The sequence below is a fragment of the Monomorium pharaonis genome, chromosome 10 (assembly GCF_013373865.1).
Source record: "Monomorium pharaonis isolate MP-MQ-018 chromosome 10, ASM1337386v2, whole genome shotgun sequence".
Lineage (NCBI taxonomy): Eukaryota > Metazoa > Arthropoda > Insecta > Hymenoptera > Formicidae > Monomorium > Monomorium pharaonis.
In genome coordinates this window covers 8484852-8509000 of record NC_050476.1, presented here as the reverse complement: position 1 = coordinate 8509000, position 24149 = coordinate 8484852, and the positions used below count along the sequence as shown (strand labels likewise).

General features: G+C 29.0%; 1 protein-coding gene across 1 annotated transcript in view; it reads right to left on the bottom strand.

Annotated features, from left to right (window-relative positions):
• LOC105840132 (pyrokinin-1 receptor) overlaps positions 1 to 21799 on the bottom strand; it is a 69756-nt gene extending 47957 nt beyond the window's left edge. The window contains exon 1 of the mRNA XM_012686925.3: positions 19975 to 21799. Coding sequence (XP_012542379.1) covers positions 19975 to 20812 — 838 coding nt within the window. The 5' untranslated portion in view covers positions 20813 to 21799. The remainder of the gene's footprint in view (positions 1 to 19974) is intronic.
• Positions 21800 to 24149: the final 2350 nt, after the last annotated feature.

The window sequence follows — 24149 nt, the reverse complement described above, 5'->3', positions numbered from 1 at the left end:
TGCCATATTTCCCGTCATCGTATTGGAAGAAAGTAGATTTAGAAACTATTTCCATATGTCTTCTACTCAATTTGAAAATTTATTATGACATTGCTCGATGCTGCTTGACGCTTGAAGTTGGTATGATCTAACTTCTTCCTCTTTACACTAGCGTCAAAGTGACGTCACGTGACGACGCTCAACGCTGACGTTTCATGAATTTGCACCTTAAGGAGACATCTTCCATAGGGTGCGTTCGGAAAGACACTATTAGCGCTATCAGCATCAGTCTATCCTTGCCCAGTGAACACAGTAATATAGTAGCAATGTAACAGCAATGTAACCGAATATAACAGGTTACATTACTCTGAAATTACACTTAACTTACATGTAAGTTACAATTTCCGACTCAGCAATATAACATGTTATATAACATGTTATCTAACCGTCACGCAACAGTTACAAAGAAAAATAAAATAAAATAAAAATTTCACTTTTTTAAATTATTTTGTCAACAACACATACTAAATTTAGGATAAATTTTTATTAACTGATTAAATTTAAATTATGTTATTTTTTATTTTATTCTTACTTGCCTCTGCTAGGTTTGAACCCGGGACCTTAGGATGACGAAACTTGTACTCTACCTGCTACGCCAATTTGACTCATCGATATGGGTACTTGTTATTGTCTACATATACCTATATGTCATAAACTGACGCAACTATATTATTTTTTATAAAAGCAATTAAATTTTGCAAAATATATTAAAATTAAATAGCATTAATTTATTTACTTATTAATTTCATTGTTAAATTTATCTTTTTCCATAACCTTAATAATTTGATGGAAATTGCGATCTATTTAGCACTAATATATCTTTGAAGCGTTCAAATGATTAATTAGATGGTTAACTATATAAATCATAATTTTAAGAAAAATTGAATAGTATACATTTATTACTCTGTTTTTGTTCAGTACATGATGAATTTAGATTTTGTGCATTTTTTGTGCGCAGTAATTGTAGACAAACCGTTATTTTTGAAAACATTTATATCTATCTATTTTATTTTTTTTTATTATTAAATTGATCTGTCATTCAGGATGTTAATTATAATGTTGTCTGATTTCTAAGTCAACTACGACGCATCGTTCCGTAATAACATTGATACGAGCGTGTTATGTTATGCTTATACAATTTTTGTTAAATAATTGTAACGCCAAAACGATGTATAACAGCTATATCACTTGCGTATAACAAATGTTACGTAACAGGTTATTTCCATGTCATATAGCACCTACATGTCACAAGAATAACAATGTTAAATTACATGTAACTTCCATGTTATATTGCCGCTATAAAATGTGTTCACTAGGTGTTCTACTTTTAATGAGTAATGAAGATAGATTGATGCTGATAGCACTAATAGCGTCTTCCCGAACGCACCCATAGTGTCATATATGTAATAAGACTTTGCTAGTTGGACTCGGAAGAGGATGAAAACATTACGGTGCGACTTGATGTACCTTGACAGTTTTGCACACGTACAAAAGTTGCTCCCGGTACCGCGCGTCTCGCACGTGCCTACTAACCATGTGCCACGCTTGCGCACAACGACGCAGGTACATGATTTTCACTAGAGTTCCTATAAGGAGAGTTGTGCCAATACCGCTCTCGATTGTGATTGGCTCCGCCATTTTCCGTTAAACTTCCGGTAGTTTCAGCATAATTTGGCAATTTTGGTATAGTTATCATCACTGCATTAACATCAGTATTTTGTGTATCCATATATAAAGCTAAGTGTTTATATTGAAGGTATTTTAATTATACTATTAAAATTGCAATATAATTGTAAATAAAATTAATGTGTTTGAAAATGCTGTGGAATAAAAAAAGGATATATTTATAAATGTAATCTCAAAAATGCTAAAGTTTTTCAGCATTTTTAATTAAGGTTACATTTACAAATATATCCTTCCTTTATTCCAAAGCATTTTCAATCACATTTATTTTATTTACAATTATATATCTATTTGTACAAATATATATATATATGTATATATATGTACCCAGCAAACACAAAGTTACATGTAACGTGCTTGTTAGTTGTAATTTCCCACTGAATAATATAATTGCAATATAACACACGTGTTATATTACAATTACATTGTTGAGTGGGAAATTACAACTAACAGGTACGTTACATGTAACTTGGTGTTTGGTGGGTAATATCTTGTATTAATGTTAAAAATAAAAAATGTCGAATTGTGTAGCTTTTGGATGCTATAATACATAAAAAAAAGGTGCAATAATGTATATGTTTCCACAAGCTTTAGAACGTCGAAAAATATGGATAGAAAATGAAATAAGACTAAAATAAGACTTGAATAAGACTTGAAATTTGCCGCCTTTACATGCTATGAAACGGAAAATGGCGTGCAAATTTCAAACTCGTGTGTAATCAACAAAAAACATCGTATCGACATGTATTTTTTTTTAATTGCTTAGAAAAGAATGAACTTTAAGAATCTAGATTAATATTAGCCAGATTTTAACGAGAAACTTGTGAAAAATGATAACAAACTTTTACTTTTTTTAATTAAAAAAGACATGTTTGGTTTTCATGCGATACAAAAGGTTCGCACTTAACAAATCAAACTTTCGCCTAGGGATTCTCAAAGTAGAGTCTTTGCCCTTTAATTTAAAAAAAAGTACGTGTAATTTGGATGATTTTTCGCAAAGTTGCATTACTTTGAAGATTGCCTAAAAATCGGTCAAAATTTTTGTCTCGTTTTTTTTTGCGCCAGTGTATATATCTTTGGAAAGTCTGAAAAAATAGAAAAAACAAAAAAACTTGTCAAAGTGGGACCTGATCTTTGTATTTAATCTCCTAACGTCATAATAATTTATAAAATTGCCTTTTTAAAGTATACATCAAAACTCAATTTTTAGTCATTTTCAACGGAAATTCCAATTTCATGCTTATAATTAATAATTAGCAAAGAGCATAAAGGCAGTTGTTTTAAACAGTAAAAAAAAAAGACGTAGAACGTAAATTTCAAAAACAAAACAAATGATATAATCGAAATAGAAGTAATTTTTCTCAATTGTTCAGTATACAATATTATTAAATAAATCCATATGTCTTTAGAAAGTCTAAAAAAATTTTAAAAAACGCAAATAAAGTTATCAGTGCGGGACCTGATCTTTGTGTTTAATCTCCTAACGTCATTATAACTTATAAAATTGCCTTCTTAAGAAGATGCTAAACTGCCCATCAAACTTGATTGAGGTCGATAATGCAGAGTCATTATTTATCCTTGTTCATGAAAAAATTTGCTTTAAAATACAAGTTATATAGCTTATACTTACAAATAAATGGTGTCTCGCAGTTTGGAATAGAAGGAATAAGACTATATTTGTCAAATTACGTTTACAAGCCGTAAAAAAACATATTTATGTGATCAAAAATTTTATTCATTTAAGCGCTTTTATTTTTAAAATATCTTTTTTGTACGGCTTGTAATCGTAATTTGACGATTGTATAATCTTATTCCTCAATCTATTCCGAATCCGGGAACACTATTCATTTGTACGTATAAGCTACATAACTTGTATTTTGAAGCAAATATTTTTATGAACAAATAAACTTTAAAAAATTTTTTGCATTTTTGGCCTTTATCTAATCGTCCCTGGGTTTATTTGTGTACGTACTTTAAAAGTGTAAAAGGATTATCAATTCTGTAAATTCAATTCAAAATTAAGTGATTAAACAGAATGTCGGTAAAACACACGGCTTTAGCATCCTCTTAAGAGAGTTTCTCTGCTCAGGCCCGGCACAAAAAGTGGCCCAACCTCGCCCAACTAAAAAAAAACTCAACTATTTTGTTGCCCTTTTTTGCTATATCTAAAGTTAATAACAGTAAATATGAGAAAAAGTTTGCTTATAAAGTACTACCTTTATTACTGAAATTATTTTTTTTAATTGAGAATAAACATTCTTCATTATCATACCACCCTTAGATAACTAAATACAATAATTTTAAATATTCCGCGTTGCCACGTACATTTACCATACTCATGTGCTGTACTGTTTCGATTATTGTAGACTTTTTTAATCCTATCAATTATTTTATTCAAACGAGCAAGTGCATCGTTTCAAAAGTTTAACAGTACTTTTCTGGGTAGCTAAGATCGTTGTAAAATTTTACTAATATCTGTTTATCACTTTTACTAATACAGCGATAAAAACCGAAAAATCATAAATAATCGTCGATTCCTATAAGAGCCTATAGAATATAATATTTAATATCTAAATAACTAGCCAGCTTCTGAAATTTTGACAGTCAATTTATAGCACTAATTTGAACTTCTCTACAAAGTTTCATAAAAATCTGTTTATTCTTATTTAACAGTGGAACTCTCTTAAAGTATACATCCGGAGTATTTTGAATAATTCTCAACGGAAATTCCAGTTTCATGTTTATTCAATATTTAATAAATAGCCAAGAGCGCGAAGGCCGCCGTTTCAAACAATTTCCTTAAAAAAAATTCCTACTGTCTATTCTAATTACTCAACCAAATGGATTCAGACGTAAATAAAAAACTCTAGTAAATAAACAGTACTATAGGTACAATAGGATTTATTAACAAAGTCACTCATCGTGCAGCCAAGAATAAGTCAATTAGAAAGATATAATTCACAAAATAAAAAACAATAAATTAAAATGTATGTAAAAAATAATTGGTAAAACAGAAACAATTGTCAAACAGTAAAAGAATTATTATAAATAAAAAATAACACAATGAAGATATGAATATTAAATATGTTAACAATTAAAACGTAGAAAGTATCACAGTCATAACATAAAATTTTATGTAACCTATAAAATATATATATATATATATATATATATGTCCGAAGAACTTCTGCTTGTAACATAATTGGTAGAACTATGGGTAACAAACTTGTACCAATAGGAATTGTGTCACATAAATATTTACTGAGTTGTTTAAATAGAACGAAATAATGCTTTATAATTTTCTTCTCTCCTCTGCTGTACAGAAACACAACCGCACATTCCGCTATCATAGACCGACTACACGGTGTATTTTGTCTATAATTTTGATTGGGATAATGTAGAAATGTAAAGAGAAATTTACAAAAGTTGACTTCTAAAATGTTACACATTAAAAAACAAAAACAAAGTCTGAATTTTTAAACAAACATAGAATTTTTTAACCATGCCTATATTTCTATTATTAATGAATCATAATCCTTCCCTCTTCGTTGTTTACATTGTTTGACTTTGTTGGCTTATCTTAGCGACAACAGAGATCACTTACGTTTTTACCACAACTGTTAACATCTTTAGTTTTTATATCATTACCAAATTACTTTTAATTTATGATAATTTTTTACCGTTTGACAACTTTTTTGTTTTAATTATTATATACGACGCAATTTATTTTTTTGTTGACTTTGTTGATTCATATCTTTTTAATTGACTTATATGTTGAAACTGTTGTTAACAGGAATATGATTGTACTGCAGTACGATAAGTATCCGATCTTTGTTGGAAATTCTATTATACAATAGTATATTTATTTGCTGTTGCATTATTTTATCGCTTTGCTTACTCATCTATCAGACTAACTGGAATGGACGGGAATTTTTATTTCTATATAAAGCAAGTCATTATTTAAGACGGTCTTTGTGCTTTTATTAATCGCGCTAATTATAAATATTGAGTAAGTACAATTCTGGAATTTCCGTTGAGAATGATTTAAATGAGTCGAAGCATATCCAGATGTAATACATAATTCTCGAGAAAACAATTTTATAAATTATGATTTTATGACTTTAAGAGGTCAAATAAAGATTGCGTATCAAGTTTCACACTGACTTGCATAATTCTTTTTTGTGCCTTTTTTAACTCTAGAAAACAAATGCGAAGTGCATTATCACCTCAAACGACATTTTAACTACGCTCGTCTTCTTATACTTTTTATATTACTATTTGCTTTAAATAAGTATTTTTCAATATTTCTCTGACAAAACCAAGTTTATACACATCATTTCTATATAAAAAACTAAGAAAATGTACTACTGAAAATCCACTACTTAATTATTAATTTATTGCAGAAAGGATTAAAATACCTGAAAAATTTTGGATAACGTTTTACCCTGCTTTTGTCTTTAAAGATAGGCAAATTTAACATTGTCTTTTAGAATTAACCATTATAAGTTTTAATTTAATAATTTCTGTTTCTTTGCGAAGTCTATTAGAATAACTTCGGTATACACTGCTCAAGAGAAACTTAATTTATTAAATATTATTTATTATATTTGAACTAATTACCAATAAATACTCTATCACGTACTGTAAAAAAGATTCAAAATATAAAATATTAATTTTTTTATACATATATGATACAAAAACTTTCAGAAATTCTTGCATTTCTATCATATATTCAATATAAATAAATATACGGCTTATAAATTTTACAAATAATGTTTATAAATAAGAAAATGAATCGATACAATAATTTATAAAATTTAAGAAATATATTAGGTCATAAGTATAATAAACAAATATAAAAATCATTCTTTTGCATATTCATAATAATTATTCTTGCATTAAAGTTTTTACATCTTTATATATATGTTGATAGTGCACATTTAAGGTTAATTTATATATATCCGTAGTATATCAGTGCCATGTCAGTGCTGTATTAATATCAAGTGATCTGCTTGATAAAAAAAATTACATTATAGACATAATATTCTATTTGCATCCAAATCCACGACTTGATCCTAAAAAAGTGATTTGTTTAATACTGGATAAACCACAGATAAATACTGACTGTTGTAATCCATTCGTGAAAAAATAAAAATATCGTTGACAATGAACACAATATCACTGAACTGAGCCAATCACGGTATTGTGCCGGATATGTGTAAACATGTCCATTCAAAACAAAGGAACAGTATTTATTATCATGAATCTAAGCGGATACGGCACTGATACGTTACGGATATGTGTAAATGGATTTTTATTCTCCTCTAACGCTTTTACGTTAATCTAAAAATAAAAAAATAAATATTATAGATAAACGACAAATGCATTAAAAATATACTCAAAAAACAGTATACGTAAATATATATAAAGTTACGAACAAGTTACTCTTACTTTTTTTTCTAAATTCTGCGCCGTAAATCCCCGCGCGATGTACAGTATGTGCTGAAGTTACCCTACTTAAGGTAGGTAAAATAGCATCAATAAGTTAAACATTAAACCATTGATACGAATACATATCTCGACCCAGACAGCACACAACATTTTAAAAATGTATTAAAAATGTACGTAGTAAACGTTCCATACACATTTAAAATATTCAATAGAATATTTTAAAGAAATCCCGTGTCCCTTTTCTGGATACCTACAAAATGTCCATTTTAAATACTAAACGGATCAAAATTGGGCCTATTTCAATTATTTAAAAAAGATAGGTGTAGATAAAATGTTTTAATGCAACTTAAAGTTAAATTGTTAGCAATTTATTAATTAAACGAAATATACTAACAAATTAATAAAACCATTTTGTAACGTTTAGTAAATGTTAAAGTTCTGTATCAATATTACAATGTCATCATGCAGATATTAATTTATTACTATATTTTGTGCAATTAATAAATTGCTAACAAATTAACTTTAAATTTTATTAAAAACAAACACTCTAAAATCTACAACTATCTTTTAAAAAATTTTTTTCAATATAGGTCTAATTTGATGTGAAATTCAAATCAAATGAAATGTTTAATTCTTGAATATACAACTTATATTTTAAAAGCAATTTTTAATTCTTAAACGACCATATTAATAAAACAAATGATTGAAAAAACTCATGTCATCATTGTTTCATTATCAACTACAAGAATGTGCAATAAAAATTAGGGATTCTGTTTAAAAAATTTCAGATAATTTTAATACAATCTTTATATTACTATTTAAGGGTAAAAGGCGCATCTGTCTTTTTTGTTTATTCTTTATCTCGCTCTATCAAGGCAACAGAGAAATGATACACCACATTAACAATATCTAGATTAATTCTTAACGAAATGTTTTTCTCAAGCGTGCTATCATCTTTATTACATGTTTTAAAAAATTTACAATTATTTTACATAAAAATTTTTTTAAACAATTTTTTTCAAACGCGTGTAAAATAAAGATCTTTAAAATGTCTAAATATAAATATATATTGAACATTCAATAATATATGTCTTTAAAACATTTGTATTACGTCTATGGACATTTGGACAAAATAAAGACCAAAATCGGTCGTCCATTAGATGTTGTGTGCTGTTTGGAGAAGAGAGTTTATGGACACAATGTCGCTCGTTTAAAAGTGTAAAGGAAAATCATCAATGTTAGCACACTACTTTGTTTTTGGTTTTACATTTCTTAAACAAAATCTAAAAATAGAACTTTGAAAACATAGATACAAACTAGAAAGTGTTTTTTATCAGATGATATAGTATAGTATATTTTGTAATACTCATAATATTGTTTCATATTTTGTAATTTTTACAACATAATCCAGAAAGACCGTTTGAAAAAATAAGCTCCAAAACTGCACAGTAGGTATAATCACAAAATGTACCTCGCAATGGCTCTGTAAATTAACAATAAATTAAGCGATTTCATAAATATAAGCAGATATTACTTTGTGCCAAAATTTTTAAAATTCACTTGTACAGTTGAAAGGTTAGTATTATCTTTTTTTTGCCGATGTCCAGAGACAAATCGTCTGAACTACCACTTTGTTTTTTAATATTTTTTTAAATTCATCCGATCATATTTTTTTATATACTTGACGTCGCAACGCTACCGCGTCAGTTGACAAAAACTAAAAATAAAAGTTTGAAAACAAATACAAACTAGAAAATGTTTCCTGTCAGATAATATAGTATTTTTTAAAATAATTTTGTGTTTTTGCAGGGTTGAGTAAGTTAATATATTTTTTTAACTAAATTAAGTTAAATGGATTATAAAATTAATTCGGTTAAGTTAAAAGTTACATAAATAAAATACTAATTCAGTTAAAATTACGTCAAGATTAATTTAACTTAAGATAAAATAAAAGTTAATTTTAAGAAGCTTTATTTATAGTAAATTAAAAAGCTATATAATTTATTTAATTCAGATTACGAGATAATTATGCACAATAAGGGCAACTCACTGATTTCAATGACCTTGATATATGTAGTCAAGGTCATTATTCTGAACAACTTTTCTCTATACATGTTAGTGTCGCTCGGCCTTAGTTTTTGAGTTATACACAAAAATTTATTAACAAAAAAAGTTTAATAAATACGATACGACACTTCTCCGCTGTGGTCACACACACACATACACACGAAGCCTTTGGCCTTTCTCCTGTACCCAGCCCGTCAATAGGAGTGCTTTAAGTAAAAGTGTGCAAAAGTACGATGCGTATTTTGTTGAAAACTATGTCAGTTAAGCCATAATTTATCATCAACAAAGTACACATCGTACTTTTGCGCACTTCTACTCAGGACACCGCTATCGACGGATGGGTGCGGGAGGAGGGCCGAAGGTATCCCCCGTGCGCGCGCGCGCGTATGTATGTGTGTGTGTGTGACCACAGCTCACATTTTGTTTAAAGCGGTTTCAGTATCTAATGCACATATACAGCATATTGAACGCGCTTGGCATAAAACACGTGCAAATATTCCTCGTTACAGCATTCAAAAAGAACATTATGTAGGATATTTAGCAGAATTTCTATTTCGACGTTGTTATAATTTTCATGAACGTATTGATGCTTTCTGTGATATTATGGCAACTATGTATACATTCTCTGAAAAATAAAAATGATAAAAATTATATTCTTTTATTATTGTAAATGTTTTAGTTTTGTTTTGTGTGGAAATTCGTGAAAGTTAGGTGGAATAGAGAACATGTGAGAGAGGGAAGGGCTCCACCCCTTCCCTTGCACCCCTTCTCCATTATTTTTCTTAACATTAACCCAACCAATTTTAAGTCGCTATTTGACCACAATTTCAAATCTGACATCGCAACTTAACCTAATCTAACCCTATTAGGGCGATGTCAGATTTGAAATTGTGGCCAAATAACGACTTAAAATTGGTTGGATTAGAGTTAGGGAAAATTACAGGGAGGGAGTTCCGCCTCTCCCCCGCCCACGCGTTCTCACTTGTGGCCAAGAACTATCCCCTGTTCATGCTCATGTTACTGCATAATTACCAATAAATTTTTGTGTATAACTCAAAACTAAAGTCGAATAGCGGTAAAATGTATAGGGAAAAATTGTTCAAAATAATGACCTTGATAACATATATCAAGGTCATTGAAATCGGTGAGGTCATGACCTTATTGTGCATAATTACCTTAGTTATATGAAATAACAAAAAAATATTGTTTTTATGTAGGAATACGTACATTTTTATTTTATAATTATTTTCTTTCACCTAGATAAAATTTTTAATTAAAGAAAAAGTTAATAAGTTAAAGTTTACACGTTTTAAAAATAACTTGTTAAAGTTAAAAATTGAATTATTTAAAATTAACTAAATTAAATTAAATGTTGTTAACTCTTTAACTTTATTATTAACTTTCAACTTTTCAACTTTTTACTATTCAACACTAGTATTTTGTAATAATTAATGTTTTCGCAACCCGAAAAGAGCATCTAAGACACTAGACTACATAATTGAGCTAAACAGTAATAACAGAATTCACGACTCTGGGAATTCAGATACAGTCTCATAATAAAGGAATTACACATACACACACACACATATAATTATAAGAGAATTTGATTTATTGTGTTATACTGTGTTCTTTTATAACTGCAGTTTACTCGACGCTTCGAATTATTTCATTGACCAATCGAAACAAAGAATTTTATGAATTAACCAATCAAAAAACGCTTTAAAGTGTTTGTAGCATCAAATGGACCTTTCCCTATTATCTCTTGCTGAACATCATTTACTTTATGCCGGATGTTTCAGATTTACGTATACAGTTATTATTATAGTGTTATTTTTTGTCCATTTATATATTTTACTTTGATTTGCTGTTTTCCTAATAGCAATAAATACATTGTTTTCATTATTCTTTTGGAATATGACATAACCGCGCCATAATATTGATGTTATCTGATATTTATTTTGACGCTACGAATCTATGGTTTATACACGAAGGTAGCTTAAGATGCGGTCGACTTTACTGACCTGACGCTACAAACGCTTTGAAGCGTTTGATTAACCAATTAGAAAAAAGTTTTATAAATTCACCAATCAAAGATTGGGTAATTATTCAGTTTAGGGAAGGCAGCTTCTATGACCTTGATCTTGACATATGTTATCAAGGTCACCCTCTTGAGTGACCTTCAAAAGATTTTAGCCGTCGCTCATGATTCGTTAAAAAGTTATTAACAATAAAAGTTTTATAAATACGACACATAATTATTCAGTATAGGAGTATATCAGATGGGTTTATAACTTTTCACGTGTAGCAAGGTCCACCCCCTTTCTGCTTACAGAGCGAAACCACGCTTGTACTTTACCACAAGGGTTTGCGACTTTAGATTGGAAATTGTGGCCAAATAGCGACTTTAAAATGTTTGGGTTAGGTTAAGAAAAAATACGGGGTAAAGCGTGGACGTTGTTTCGCTCTATAAACAGGGAAGGACGTGGACCTCGCTGTACATGAAAAGTTGCAACCCCATCTGATATACTCCTATATCAGATCCTGAATAATTATGTATCGTATTTATGAAACTTTTTTGTTAATAACTTTTTAGCGAATCACAAACGATGGCTAAAATCTTTTGACATATGTTATCAAAGTCACTCAGAAGGGTGACCTTGATAACATATGTCAAGGTCAAGGTCATCGGAGCTGCCTCCCCTAAACTGAATAATTATCTTTTTATAAAATTACGTAACATTATTAAGAATATACTCATTATTATTTAAACTATGCAATTTGCAAAAGAATGTCGTGTAAATTTTATTCCCGCTTTTATATAAATAATAATAATAATTATTCTCTTCAGCAGTACAAAATTGCCAAGAAGGGGACTTGATTTACAAAGCTTTTCTAATCACTCATCCCTCCATCCATCTACACTACTAAATGTCCTAAGGTGTAAATACTATTCTATCTAATATCACATGTGCTCCCTAAATCATCTCCTAAGCGTGTAACCGACTGGACTGTACACTAACATCTGTTTAATTTAATATTCCCGCTTTTATAAATTTTGTTTTTAACAAATTTTAATATATAGAAAAAGCTATGAACGTATAAATTGTAAGGTTTTATGTTTTTAATTATCTAAGAAAATAATGTTTTTATCAGTATTTGTACATACAGTATAACGTTTAGTTTTTGTAAAATAAATATTGTTTTAAAAGATCTATTAGCAATTTTCCTGTGTGTGTGTGTGTAATACACATACATACATACATAATAAATAATAATAAGTAATGAGTATGAAAAAAAGTATGAGTTCCAATTCTCTCAGACACGATCTTTTATTAAACTTTTAAGAGAGCGAATGTCTACTGTCCTATATTTAACTCCGAAACATGTGTAATAAAAGTCGGATAAGCAAACAGTATTTTTTCTAGATGTATCGCGTTACATCAAACTCATAAAGAAAAGCATAAACTCAATAGATTTTTGACGGTCGATTAATTTATACATATATATGTTACTGCTTAAAAGTTTCAAGCATTTCTAAACTTTAAAGAGAAAATTTAATCAATTTTATTTACTAACATTGTAAATATTACAAATAAAAGTTTATATTGTTTCAATCGTAAATTTTATTTAAATAATATAAGTACATACAAAAATAAAAATAAATATTTACAAGAAAGGAATTGTATTTTCAAAGAATATCCCATAGTTTTGACTATTAGTGCAGAATACTTTTTTGCGCTTACATTATTAAACAAATAATTTTGATTTAAAAAGTAAAATTGAGTGACAATTAATTGTCCAATATGTAGTATTAATCGCGGGAAAATAACCGACGGTGCATCGAGTTTATACATTCAATACTGAAATATACTATCTGTTGAGATCTATTTGTCCAGAGAAATAACATGCAACATCGTAAATATATACGTAACGTACACACATGCATTTATGTGTTGCGCGAAATAAGTTCGGCCGATGTTTGTCCATCTATAGCATGACTATCAAAACATATAACAAAGCGATCATCCATGCACTCGTGTTTTTATTTTTCTTTTTTTAATGCATTGGTAGTCAGCGCACGTAACAATTTATATTATCGATTTGTGTCAAATTAAGAAAACAATTTGAAAAACAGATGAAAATTTTTAATTGATTTCAGTTAATATATTATGCTTACACAGATGGAAAAAAAATAACGCGCTACAAACCTGTTTGACAAAAAATTGAAAATATAATACACATACATACATAATAAATAATAAAAAGTATAAGTATGAAAAAAAGTATGATTTCCAGCTCTCTCAGACACGATCTTCATCAAACTTTTAAGAGAGCAAAAAAATGTCTACTGTCCTATATTTAACTCCCGAAACTTCAAAGTTAAAAAGATTAAAAATTTGTTTTGCATTTTTTCCATGCATCATAGACATTAAGCATTCATGTGTTCCACTTTGTTAAATATTAGTTTACACGTGTAATGAGAAAAGACAGGCCAAGTCGCAATTTATTGGGGTTTCTTTTTCACAACATTTTACTTACAATCCTAGATTAATAAAATGACTTTAAGATCAATATAATAAAAGTCGTCATTTTGTAATTCTGAAACTGAATACTAAAAAGTGTGTGTTTTAGTCCACGATTACTTCAAAACGTCTAATAGAATAATCAGGATAAAGGAATACACATTTTAAAGCATTGATAACGTCAAACAGACCGCAGACACACTGTGTCTTTAATATTTGATTTTGGAAACAAAATGATTTTCAAAACCTATGAGAGTGAAAAAGTATTATAATTAAAAAAAATATAGGTTTGAATATAACAAATAAATATGTAACATTAAAAAAAAGAAATAATAGCAATATTAATTTACTTTAAATTGAAACTTCATAAAATATAATAAAATACAAAGTCGCCTCTCTGATTAATCCAAAACTAATTTTGCTGTTGTGCTCTAGAGTTTTAAGATTCACTCAATTTCAACGTTATTCAGATCTGTTTATCCAAATAGAGAAGAGAAAGCGGTTATGGATTAGATGTGGGTTTATGAAATTATCAATATTTTATATACTTGAGTTCTGGGGAGAACTGTCCTAATTACTTCTTTACATAATGTTTAGACGTTGTAACATGGCTACTGATCATTAGTATTTGTTTTGTTGTCATAAAAGCTGCATTTCAATATTGCAAGTAACCGAAAGTTCTATATGTGTCTATTCTTTATCTTATTTTGAGATATATATCGGGTGTTAATTTTTTAACATTAGTGTAATTTGAAGGGATTAAATATAACTTTTAAATAACGTAATTGAATTTAATGTTTGACGTAATGTGTGGATACATTTGACGTGTAAATTATACTGCGTTCAGGGTTATAGATAATTATACTTTTGCAATTGCCACAAGTTTGAATCCCATAATCTCTTTCCTCGTAATATTTTTTATAATATTTTACGATACTTAGCTAATTTAATATTGTTTGTTATAATACTTTTATAGTACTTCTATAATACGCAAAGTCGCAAAAGCCAAAGATTTTTATATTTTTGAATTTTTTGTATGATACTATGTACAAGATAATACTTTTGTGATATTGATATGTAAGATCCGCCAAAGAGCATTAATTTTTTATTTTTTAGAAATAAAAATAATTTTGAGAATATTCGTTGATAATGTTTCATATCCCCCTACAGGTTCCAATCGCAATCTTTTTTCCCTTTTCAGTAAATTATTAAATATGTTCGTTATGTATATCTAAAGAATCTCTGCTTATAACGTGATTGGTAGAACTTTATACTAACATTGACAAGAATTATGTTACACATATATATTTGCTGAGTTCTTCAAATAAAACAAAATGGTGGTTCATAATCTCCTTCACTCCTCTAATAAATATCATGCCTTAACTTATTCAAATGCTATAGATTATTTGAATTTTCAAAAATAACCAAACAGTAAAAATGTCGAATCCAGTTCCGGATTCCAAATTTGCAGCAAATTTAGATTCAAAATTGAAATTGAGTTTGAGTTTGAGAAAAAAAATATAGAGGCAATTATAAAAGTGATAATAATATCAATTTTTATACGTAGAATTAATAAAACACAAATAATTAGAATAAATATATTTCATAGTTATCGTAACTAAAGTTCTTTAGTAAGAAAAACTAAAAAAAATGATATTCTATATATTGAAACTCTTGGATTTAAATCTATATCTGGATTTAAAATATAAGAATATAAGAATAAAAAAATTCCTATAGTTTTGAATCAAAATTTGCTTTAAAAAAGTAGTGATAGCAATTATGAAAGTGATAGAGACATCCAAGAGTTTTTATATGCACAATATCATTCTTTTATTTTTTGCTACTAAAGAGTTTTAATTATAATAGCTATGAAATTTATTTGACTATTTACCTTAATTGTATAAAATTTGATATAAACTTTTAACTTAAAATTACAACAAAAGACAGCTTATGTGTATTACTTTCGTTAGGCAAAAAAATTAATTACAATAAAATGCAATAAAAATTATAATAAAAAGAGGAAGCTATAAAATAGCTCGTTTGGAATTATTGATCTAACTGCTGTCGAGAATAATATTTAATCAAGAAATATCTTAGAAATCATTGAATACATCAATCTTTTCTCTACTTTCCAGATATAGATCTAATTTTAAATTTAGATTTGGATCCAAATTCAAATCCGAAATCAAGTAATTCTGATATCGAGATTATCCGAATAATCCAAATAACGCATTTTCGAGTCTTTCAATCAAAACCTATTGCAAATATTCAAATGGTTAAATGATCGTAACGCAATGAGTTATGTGTCTGTGCCGGAAATCCGGGCTCAAACCCTGATCGGAATCATCTGATTTTTATTTGATCGTTATCTCTCGAAAGGTAATGACAAAAATTAGAGAGTAAAAGGAAATCACTGAACTTTGCTTAGTAAAATCCCTCTAATTAGACCGTTGAGAACCGGTATTAAACTGTAGGTCAATGTAAATTGTAGAAAACGTACACCGCAGAAGTATTTTGAGTAATCGCCTACGATCGTTACGGTCGTGACACTATAAGAAGAAAAATATGTATTTAGAACCTATATGACGCAGTGTTTTTGTTTTACATTGCGAGTGTGATTAGAAATCGGACACACATTTGGCCAAATGTGAAGATAATTAAGTACAGAATAATGTTATTCGTTATGGAAACTTTAATATCAATTTGCCTTCGAAGAATAAAAAATGGTAACACGCATATCTTGATTTTGTGCCAATGCGTATTTCATATCGTAAACAGCTGTCGTCATAGAAATTGTACGTTGACAGTTTGACAACTGAAGATTGATAACGATGCGAGTAATTTTATTAAGGTAGAATTTGATACTGATTGATTTATGCAATAATATGCGCCGTTTTATTTACTGTTTCCTTGGTAAACATTCCGCTGCGCACTTCAGGTCTCATATCCGGAGTAACATTCGCAATTTTGATTAGATTTGAGTCTTGAATTTTTTAAAAGTAATTAAGATTTATGAGTTAACATTTAAATTTCACATTTTAATTGGTAATTGTCACTTGTAAAGTAGCAAAAAAACTTAAGAAACGAACCTAGCTACTTATAAAGCAAAAAAAAAGGAATTAGTTGCGCAATGAAAAGTAATATTAGCTGGAAATTAAGAATGATCGCTATGTTTACACGTGCATGCATTACGACCTTGAATTAGAACTCTACTTGCTAACAATTAACTATAATTACTAAAACCTGTGCAACTATTGCAACCTTGATATTTTTATGCTTTAGGACTTTAATTCCAATTAACTTTCAAATGTACAATTAAAATTTTTTATTATTTTCTATAGTAATACAATCACGTTTACAATTAATTTATTTACGTAACGTTATTACAAAAATAGAGAAACTTGAAAATGTTACACCATTAAAAAAACACATACACACACAAATGCAAAAATATATAAATTAATAAAAATTAAAAATAAGTGACATATATGTAGTATATAGAAGAAAGTCGTCAATATTGGCATAAACTTTCTAAAGCGGCATTTTCTTATTTCTCGGAAGCTAAACATTGCACTCTATTAAATATTGATAAAATATGATCTTGGATATTATAAAAATAAAAATTTATACTTCATACATTTATAGTCTTCTTCTAGAAATCTTTTATATAAAAAAACATAAACATATAAAAAATATAAACATAAACATTTTTATACAAAAAATCTGACCTAATCTAACCTTTACATATAATGACGCTATGTCTTGCGAAATGCGAAATGGCATAAAGTATGTGTATAATCAACAAAAAGTATTTTATATTAAAGTAAAACTTATAGCCACCATAATATACATTATTTGTAATTATTTAATACAGATAACTCATATTAAAAAAAATTACTACGTCAGTTTTGGAACCTAATTCTCAGACGTTTATTTTTTACATTTATGTTCCAAAAACATTAATTGCGATAAAATATGGAACAGTGTTATAAAAACTGCTATATTATCTAAAAACACGTTTTTTTTAAGACATTTACATTTGTGTTTTCAAAGTTTTATTTTTAGTTTTTATTTAATTATGAAATACTATTCAAAAACGAAGTAGTATGACAGTATTAGTGACTTATATTTATATTATATTTTTATTTATATTTTCATTAATATATGTATATGAGCCTTATATGTATAACTTAACAGGAAATATAGACTAGTTATTTCTAAATAAATTAAATTTAAAAATAAATATATTTGTATTTTAACAATATAATTTTTTAAATGTTATTTTTTCAATGAAACGAACTGCATTTTACGGAAATAAAACAATGATTAAACAGCGCGAACATAGCGAGTGCATTGTTATGTTTTCTGATATTGTCATGGATAATCTTCTTTTATACATTGTGTTACATAGAAATCGAGTATGCCCCAGGATTTTTCATATCAATTCTGCGATATTTGTTACAATCTCGAACAATTCTGAACAGAGTTTAATATTTGTCTAAATTTTTCAGTTAAAATTTTTACGGTAATTAATATAAGTATATTTAAAACATTAACTAAAGCACGATCGTAACTAAAAATTTTTGCACGTAACTTTCAGCGGTGATATTTCGGATAAAATAAAATTTGTGCTTTAAAGTATATATGTTATTTTTTAACTGTAATTTACTTAATTATATTTAAATTCATACACACTATAGAGCTTATTGGTACTTTTAAATTAAATTTTAAATTAAGTTTCTTTACTTTCAAATTTTTTTAAATTTTTATTAGGTATTATAGGAATATTCCTGTTTTTCACACATAAGTTCGTATTTATTTATTAATTTTTTTAAACAAAGTCACAGTTTTAATAAACGGTATTATTATATAGCATATTGACATTTCACATGCATCATGAAATAATAATGCATATTTATGAGAGCAATCGTGTGAACACATTATAGCATTGCGACGGCAACAGTGTGATAATTATTCGCGGTTTACTGAATCACCCAATGTATTTGCACGTTAAAAACACAATGATTCATGAAACGATTGACGCCTAAAGCTGTTACGTTTTCCTTATATAAAACATTAAGTGATTTACTTTTATTTTTATTTAAATTCGTAGTCGCCTTTACAGACGCTGTCTCAAAAAATATGATGACATGTTAATGATACCAAAAGTGTGTTTTTATGTCCGTTAATGTCAATCCACAATATACGTATTTTTTACGTGATTTTAATATCATCCTAATTACGCTTTAGTATTACATCTGTAAATTGTCTCAAATATACCATATATAGTAACGTAATTTGTATGACATAAATTACATCATAACTTATTCCTTATATATAATTACATATAAAAAAACTATTATATATAAAAGATTTCTTATATTTAATTATATTTATCAATATATACATTTAATACGTTATAATTCAAACAAGTAATAGAAAAACTATTCCGCATATGTAAAATAAAAACTGTAATTTTATGCTTACATTTATAAAAGATATTTCTTTTCCATATCTTTTTGATAATTTTATTAAACTAGTCTTTTTCATAGTGTATCCATTATTATCAAGTGTTTATTGATAATATGAGTACCATAACGAGTATCAGTTTTTGATTATAATAGTCAAGCAATATTGCTTGTAATTTTGGTTTGAATATTGGATAAGTCCAGATCGTTAGATATGAATATGGCTTGAAAAGAATGGCTATTAGAGAACACTGTAAATTTTGGGGGGTAATTTTGTTGTGTGTATTCTGAAATGTGTACTGGTAATCAATAAAATTTATTTTACTTATAATATTATATATTTTATCAAAAATAACACCTTTCAGATTTAAACGATACTATTGATATGTGACATATCGATATTATTTTTACGTTTTATTGACGTTACATTTTTGATCATAAATAACGTAATTAACGACAAAAGACTCACAATCGACGTCATTATGTTTGCTGAAGTTACAGTACTGAAATAGTGTCATATTTTAAGCAATATAATGATTTATGTTTCATTATATATTAATCTTTCTTGAGTAGAGTTTTTAAGAAAGTTTTCGAGAAAAAAACTACAAAATTTTATAAATAAATTTCTAAAGAGAGTTATTTATCTGTGATTATTTATCTCAATTATTTTGACACTCAAAGTTTTTAATATTAATAAAAGGGCGAAACACTAAATATTTCTCCTCAGCCTGTCAAAAACTCACCCAGCATCTTCAATACTCTCCTGGACGATCTGCCAGGATAATGTCTGCAGTTTCTCATCGATTCGGTTCTACCCGGGACAGTCATGTTCGATTTTCTGAGCTTGAGGCCGATCAGCACGTACAGAAATGTGATCAGGCACATCGGTATCACGAAGAATAGGAACGTGGACAGCTCAAACGAGTGACTGACGATGGTTCTTTTGACGGTGCACATCACCATGTCGGGATGTTCGTTGTGCCGGACCACGCCGAACTGCAGGGCTTGAGGTAGCGCGAACAACAATGCCACCAGCCATATAATCAAGATAAGTTTAATCGCGCGGGACAGATTCGACAGGGTCTGCGAGAGGAACGGATGGCAGATCGCCACGTATCTCTCAACAGTGAAAGCGGCGATGGTGAGTACCGACGCATTCGTGGAGGTTTCCGAAGCGAGGCCGCGCAGCACACAGAAACCCTCGCCGAAGATATAGGGGTACTTGCACCAGACCAGGTACATTTCCGCCGGTAGGCCTGACACCAGTAGCAACAGGTCAGATACGGCCAAGCTGAAGAGATAATAGTTCGTGGCAGTATGCATAGACTTGTTGCGCGCAATCACAATGCACGTGCTAACGTTACCAACGATGCCCGTGATGAAAATTGCCGCGTAAATTATGGTCACCGGTATCACTACGTATAAGGAATCCCTATACGAACTCGGTGACATATCGGAGAACTCCAGGATATCCGCGTACGTGTCATTGTAGTAATGCTCCGAGGACGACGCCAGGGTATCATCGTAGTTAGCTTTCAAGTAAGTGCCGTTTGACAGGATGGACACCACCGTTAGGGCCATCACGATCCTAATCACTTGATATGCGCGTAATCGGGAAATCCTTTAATCTTTAGCATTCTGAATCACTTTCAATAATTAATTAACGATCCCTTAACGATTCATAGTAAAATTAGTATGTTCTTTCGTTTTTGACATTTGCCGTGGATTGGTCCGATTCAAGTTGTGATCTGCTACCCGCATCGTTAATATCTTCTTCTTCTTCTTCTTCTTCTTTACTTTTCTTTAAGTTTTGTGATATGTCGCAAATAAATTGATCTCTCGTATAAAAAATGGGAAAGAGAGAAACTAATGCCTATTTAACTTAATTTGGAAATTTTAGTTTAAAAAAATCTGCTAAAATTACGTATAGTAGATCTTATTCTTGTGTACTAAAGTGACAGGTCCTTCTTTCATTCCCGAATTAATGCGGATGCTCGCTTGAAACGGAGCAATAACTCGTTATCATTTATTTTATTACTGAAGCATAACAACTTTGAGATCACAAACTTCACGAAATGTCTCACAAAGTAAATCGAAGACGAAACTATTGTCAAATTCTTGTTTTTTATTAAGTGTCAAATTGTGTTTATCCTTTTTTATTTTTATGTCAACAAAATGCTGTTTATTTAGTTTCCTTGTGTATATCGGAAATTGAGAGCACGTGTGATGGAGGTTTCACTCAGGTCAATCTCGTGACAGTCTTGTCCGCGGTTTGTTTTTCTTCGAGCGTACGTTCGCGCAAAGTTCGATACCGCCGCTACGGACGCCGGTCGAATCACGACTGCCGACGCGTCGAAGAACGCCGGCCGTCTGTCTATCCCGCAGGTTCGGCGCTGGCGCGTCGATATCTCTCTCTCGACGCCTCAACTTTGCCAGGATTCCCCGTTTCTATATAGTTTTTCGCACTGACGAATCGTAAACGATGATAATTTTTTGTGAACTCCTCGTCCTTTTTTTTACACCCGAATCTTTGAGTTATATATTTGCTTCTCAAATAAGCACGTTTAAACTTTACGGTATTTATTTATAGTTAAAATGGCACACGAGCTTTTGCGATTTTGTCCTATTCCTCTCTAAGATTAAATTATATTTATATATTTTTGTAGCAGAGAGAGAGAGAGAGAGAGAGAGAGAGAGAGAGAGAGAGAGAGAAAGAGAGAGAAAAGATGATTTTCTCAGGTTTTGCTTGGCAATTTGATTGCAAATATTTTTTATCACGCTATACACTTATACATTTATGTTAAAAGTGGGAAAAATTATATTTATTTATTGCCGATATTCTTTAAATTTCAGTTTAAATAAGATCATTAATTAAAAATAATATAACATAATTTCAATGTTATGACTGTAAACAAAGCTCGCCAATACTGACAAAAAACTTCCAAATTGGCATTTCCTTATTTTTTGGGAACATAGCACTGTATTAATACTAAATAAAAAAATTTGCTCTGCTAATTAATTAAAAATTTATAAACCATACATTTATACAGCTTTTTCTATATAAAATCTGCTAAATAAATGTTTCAAAAGAGAGAATAAAATTTGGATAATTTTTGCTTAGTTGCAAGTTTAAACAATAGTGAGTATATTATTGGTAAAATTAGAATTTATTATTTTATATGTTTGTATTCTAGTTTCCAACAACTGATTTGTTTATATTTTTCTTTTTTGTATTTTTCTCGCAATGCGATATGGAATGTAAAGTTGTAGAGCGTAAACCGATGCTGTTACTGAGCATAAATCATAGATGTGTTGTCTGTTTTTATTTTTAATACAACTTTTTGTATTCTTTTCAAGATAACTTTATCTTAAAACAATTATTTCTTAAATCAATTGTTATATTTATTTTCATATATTTTTTATAATTTTCATGTATTTTTTATAATTTTCATATATTCTTTATAATTTTTATAGAAAATATTTAAAAAATATATTTATTTTTTGTTTTAAAGCATTTATTCAACAAATTTTATCTATAAAAAAGCAATAAATATATAAATTATGGATTTCTAAATGTTCAAACTATGAATTTTTTAATCAATCAGACACTACGGACACGCGCTTTGCACGCGCTATTTAACTTTTTATTTTTTACTTTTTGAAAATAAATTACAACGATAATTGTGTGGATAACCATCTATACAAATTTGACAGCTGCCAAAATTCAATCGCAAAAAGTTATTCTCACACACGAAGTAAGCGCAGCGAGAGATCCAATTAGCATTGCGGAAAAGAGACTTCATTACATAAATAAATAGGAGGAGAGCTGCGTTCCGTTTCACGCATGATGCGCATAATGCATTGTTTATCTTTAATGTTTGTTTGATGTTAAACAAAGATGAACGATTCATTATGCGCATCATATGTGAAACGGAACGCAACCTAGCATGCAGCACAAGCTTTGCGCGCGCCTGTATTAACTGTCAATTTACAATTCTTGCAACGCAAAGTGAGTCAAGCGAAAGAATCAGCTTCAGAAACCAATCAGCATCGCGGAAAATCGGCAACAAAACCGCTCGATTACGAACAAACTTCTCCCTTTTTTATTGTGGATAGGAGAGATTAACAGACTACATTTTATACGGAATTAATATAGTGCAACGTTTTCAAAAAATATCTTTGTAAAATAAATTTTCAAAAGATTTATATTTATAATAGTTATAGAAAAAAGTTGTCAATGCCAAGATAAATCTCCGAAAACGATACTCCCTTATTTTTTAACATTGCACTCTATTGTGTCAAACATTGCACTCTATTATACTGGTAATTTGTTAAAGTAATTAAAGAAATACTAATTTTATAATTTATAATTTATATATCCATGATTTATTTCTATATAAAATTAACTAAAAACTCGGCAAATATAAAAAAATATTCCTACAATTTTCTTTTTCTGCGTAAATTGGAAAATTTAAACAGTAATAAGTATATTATTGATAACATTAAATCATTTTACATATTTGTAGTGACAAACTATTTTATATCTTTTTCTTTCTTACTTTTTTTATAATGCAATTTTAAACATAAAATTTGAGAAGGCAGAATAATTGGCACATTTGACTCTCTCTCTCTCTCTCTCTCTCTCTCTCTCTCTCTCTCTCTCTCTCTCTCTCTCTCTCTCTCTCTCTCTCTCTCTCTCTCTCTCTCTCTCTCTCTCTCTCTCTCTCAATAAATAGATCATAAGATGGTAAATATTATTCTGAATAAAAAACATAGAATATGTGATTTACCTATTAAGTCAGTAAACTAATTTAATTCTTATATCTCAATACATATTGTATTTTGCAGAAAAGTATAAAATATTTTTATGAATCAACTTAAAAATGTTTTACATTGAAGTGACAGATTTCTAGAAATT